Source organism: Oryzias melastigma, linkage group LG4 (assembly GCF_002922805.2).
Source record: "Oryzias melastigma strain HK-1 linkage group LG4, ASM292280v2, whole genome shotgun sequence".
NCBI classification, from domain to species: Eukaryota; Metazoa; Chordata; class Actinopteri; order Beloniformes; family Adrianichthyidae; genus Oryzias; species Oryzias melastigma.
This window is the reverse complement of record NC_050515.1, coordinates 14,197,118-14,200,745: the sequence shown is the minus strand read 5'-3', so window position 1 is coordinate 14,200,745 and position 3,628 is coordinate 14,197,118. Positions and strand designations below refer to the sequence as shown.

At 41.1% G+C, this 3,628-nt stretch overlaps 1 protein-coding gene across 1 annotated transcript in view; it reads left to right on the top strand.

The window, feature by feature from the left end:
• The window catches only part of LOC112150141 (receptor-type tyrosine-protein phosphatase C-like), a 22,724-nt gene that overhangs the window by 12,896 nt on the left and 6,200 nt on the right, over positions 1 to 3,628 (top strand). Inside the window, exon 5 of the mRNA XM_036211742.1 lies at positions 1,205 to 1,339. Coding sequence (XP_036067635.1) covers positions 1,205 to 1,339 — 135 coding nt within the window. The remainder of the gene's footprint in view (positions 1 to 1,204; positions 1,340 to 3,628) is intronic.

Below are 3,628 nucleotides of genomic sequence, written 5' to 3'. Positions count from 1 at the left end.
TTCTTTCTTTTCATCCAATGTAATTGTGTCCTCCAGTGACTCCAGCACCCCCTCAGTGTGAGTACCACTTAAAGTATTTTCTTTTTTTTGCTAAACTTTGCTTTTTTATATGTAAAATAAATATTTATATTTTGACCTTTTTTGTTCAGTTGATCCTAAAATAAGTCGAATAAAACATATTATTAGTAATGTTGCCATAAAAATGTCTTTGCAGGTTCCTACAATGTCAAAAAGATCAAGTTTGGCCTCGATTTTCAGATGAATCATGAGATTTTCAAGCAATACAAAATTTCTTTAAATGATAGAAACAATTTCAAAAATCAGTCCTGTGATCAAAGTTCGACCTGTAGCATCACAGGTCTGAAGCCCTGTACTGATTATACAGTCATTGTCAACGCTCAGTGGAATGATACAGAAATCTCCTGCCAGAATTCTGAAAATCAAGTGACCACAGAATCTGCAGGTGAGTACAAATACTTTATATTGTTCTGCTGTGTATCTTCACGTCTTTAAATGATTAAGACACATTGTGTGTAACACTGAGAAACTATTTGTGTGTTTCAGCTCCTGATGACATTAAAGTCAGCAAACAGCGCCCTGGACATGTTTGTTACCAAAGTGATTGGGACATCAGGAATTGTCAGTCAACACCAGACAGAAATAAGATTGAGATTTCTGGTGGATCTGTCTGTTTTAAACTGAAGGAGGAGGACTTTTGCTCAAGTTTCACTGTTGATTTCAACTCAAAAAGCTGTGAAACAATTAAAATCACCAAAGACATCACAATCGGTATGTAAAAAGAGATCTCATTATATTTGAAGTGATTTTATTTTTAAATCTGATCTATTTTTTCATGTCATTTTTTCTTCTAATCTAGATTTCATAGATCCAGCTGAGATAGATGAGCCCAAACCCACAAAACTTCCTGTAAGGATTGAGCCAAAGTTACCTCCAAACTGTAAAAGATTAACAGTTGAGTACACCTGTTCAGGTGAGCGGACAATATAAATAAAGAATGTAACTGCAGAGTAATTACTTTAAAGAATTTAGAGAGAAAGAAATGTCCTCATTGATCGTTAGTATAAAATTCTTTAGTTTTGGTTAAAGAGGTTTTTGTTTTCTGTCTGATTCATTTGTAAATAAATCATTATCTCTGTATGTGACCAAGTTTAATTAAAATGCAAACACATTTTTTTTCCTACAGAAACCAGACTTCCTGGAAAACTAATGAATCTGTCTGTTCTGGAGCCCTACACTGACTACAGCTGCACTGGAGAGATCAAGAATGAAACCTTTGTTTTTATCAGAACTCCACCTGTCATCTTTAACATTGACTGTGGTACGTGGATGTATACTTCATCACAGTAGAATGAAAGCACAGAAACATCTTCTAGATCAGGCGTCTCAAACTCAATTCAGCCGGGGGCCGTTGGAGGCAGAGTCTGGGTGAGGCTGGGCCGCATCAGGATTTTCACAAGAAAATCGCTGATAAAACATTCCAGACATTTTTTACTTCTAACACAAAATAATGAATCAAATAAATTAATTATTAATTTTAAAAAATGAATTAAAAAAATCAATCATTAATAAATAAAATAACAATGATCATACAGCAGATACAGACAACTGAAGAAACCACACTTCAGCAGTGTTGGAAGTTTTGGAAGTATTCTTAAAAAAAAGAGAGAAAAATTAATAAACAGATAATTTAGAAGTTTTTTAAAAATTATTCTTTAATGATAATAAAAGTACAATATTTTAAGGAGATATACGTTTAACTTGAGCAAATTAACTAAAACTAATGATATTTGCAGCAGAAATTCGTGGGGGGGGGGGGTAAGAGAAAATATCTGCGAAATTCTGGACTAGAGAAAACTATTTTTATTCAGTTTCAAATGTCTGTATTAACAGCTCCTCCTTCATTTCCGAGCTGAGAGCAGCGCGCTAACTGAAGCTGCTTCCACAGCGGCCACGTTGGTGTGCAATCAAACGCACACGTCTGGAGCGCGCGTTGCTGCGCAAGTTTTTAAATCAGCTCTACGCACAAATCGGGCACGCATTGAGCGCGCGCTGAGTCTTTAATCTATTTCAAGATTTTCACGCACAGTCGCAGCAGCTCAGAGCTGTGACCAATCAGAGACTCTGATTTGGGAGCTGCTTGTGGGTGGCTTCTGCTTCAAAGCACTGAAGTGCTGAACATGATCAAAGAGAAATGAATCATTGCGGTTTGTGCGCGGCCGGGTTAATATAACACCAAGATGGACATTAAAAGGACAGAGTTCATTCATTCATCTTCTTGTCCGCTTCTTCCCTTTCGGGGTCGCGGGGGTGCCGGAGCCTATCTCGGCTATTGACCGGCGAAGGCGGGGTACACCCTGGACAGGTCGGCAGTCTGTTGCAGGACCTCAATCACACACACATTCATTCTCACATTCACACCAAGGGGCAATTTAGAGTCACCAATCAACCTATGAGGCATAATTTTGGACGGTGAGAGGAAGCCCCGGTGAAAACCCACGCATGCACGGGGAGAACATGCAAACTCCACACAGAAAGGTCCCAGCCGGGAGTCGAACCGGGGCCTTCTCGCTGTGAGACGAGAGCGCTAACCACTGCGCCACCGTGCAGCCCAGGACAGAGTTGTGACAGCAAAAAATACGGAGCAACATTTCGGGGATTTAGCCACGAGGGGGCCCAAGCCAGGGTCTCATTGTGCCTGTCCCAAGCCCGGATAAATACAGAGGGTTGTGTCAGGAAGGGCATCCAATGTAAAATCTTGCCAAATCAAATATGTGAATCAGACCTTTGAAATCCATACCAGATCAGTCGAGGCCCGGGTTAACAACGACCGCCATCGGTGCTGTTCACCGACAGGGTGCCGGTGGAAATTGGACTACTGTTGGTCGAAGATGGAGAGGAGGAAGGCGGGTTGGTAGGGACAGAGAGAAGAGGAAAGTCACTAGTGTTGGACTGAGAGTTGGGACTTTGAATATTGGAACTATGACAGGAAAGGGTAGAGAGTTAGTGGACATGATGCAGAGGAGAAAGGTAGACATACTGTGTGTCCAGGAGACCAGGTGGAAAGGTAGCAAGGCTAGAAGTTTAGGAGCAGGGTTCAAGTTGTTCTATCATGGTGGAGATGGGAAGAGAAATGGAGTAGGAGTTATCTTAAAGGAGGAGTTTATTAGGAGTGTTGTGGAGATAAAACGAGGGTCAGATAGAGTGATGAGTCTGAAGATAGAAATGGAGGGTGTGATGTTCAATGTTGTTAGTGGGTATGCCCCACAAATAGGATGTGAGCTGGAAGAGAAGGAGAAGTTCTGGTTGGATCTTGATGAAGTAATGATGAGCATCCCTGGAAATGAGAGAGTTGTCATTGGTGCAGATTTCAATGGTCAAGTTGGTGCAGGAAACCGAGGGGATGAGGAGGTGATGGGCAGGTTTGGTATCCAGGAGAGGAATGCAGAAGGACAGGTGGTGGTGGATTTAGCAAAAAAAAAGGAAATGGCGATAGTGAATACATTCTTTGAGAAGAGACAGCAACATAGAGTGACCTATAAGAGCGGAGGTAGAAGCACACAGATAGACTACATCTTGTGTAGACGGTGTAATCTGAAGGAGATCAGTG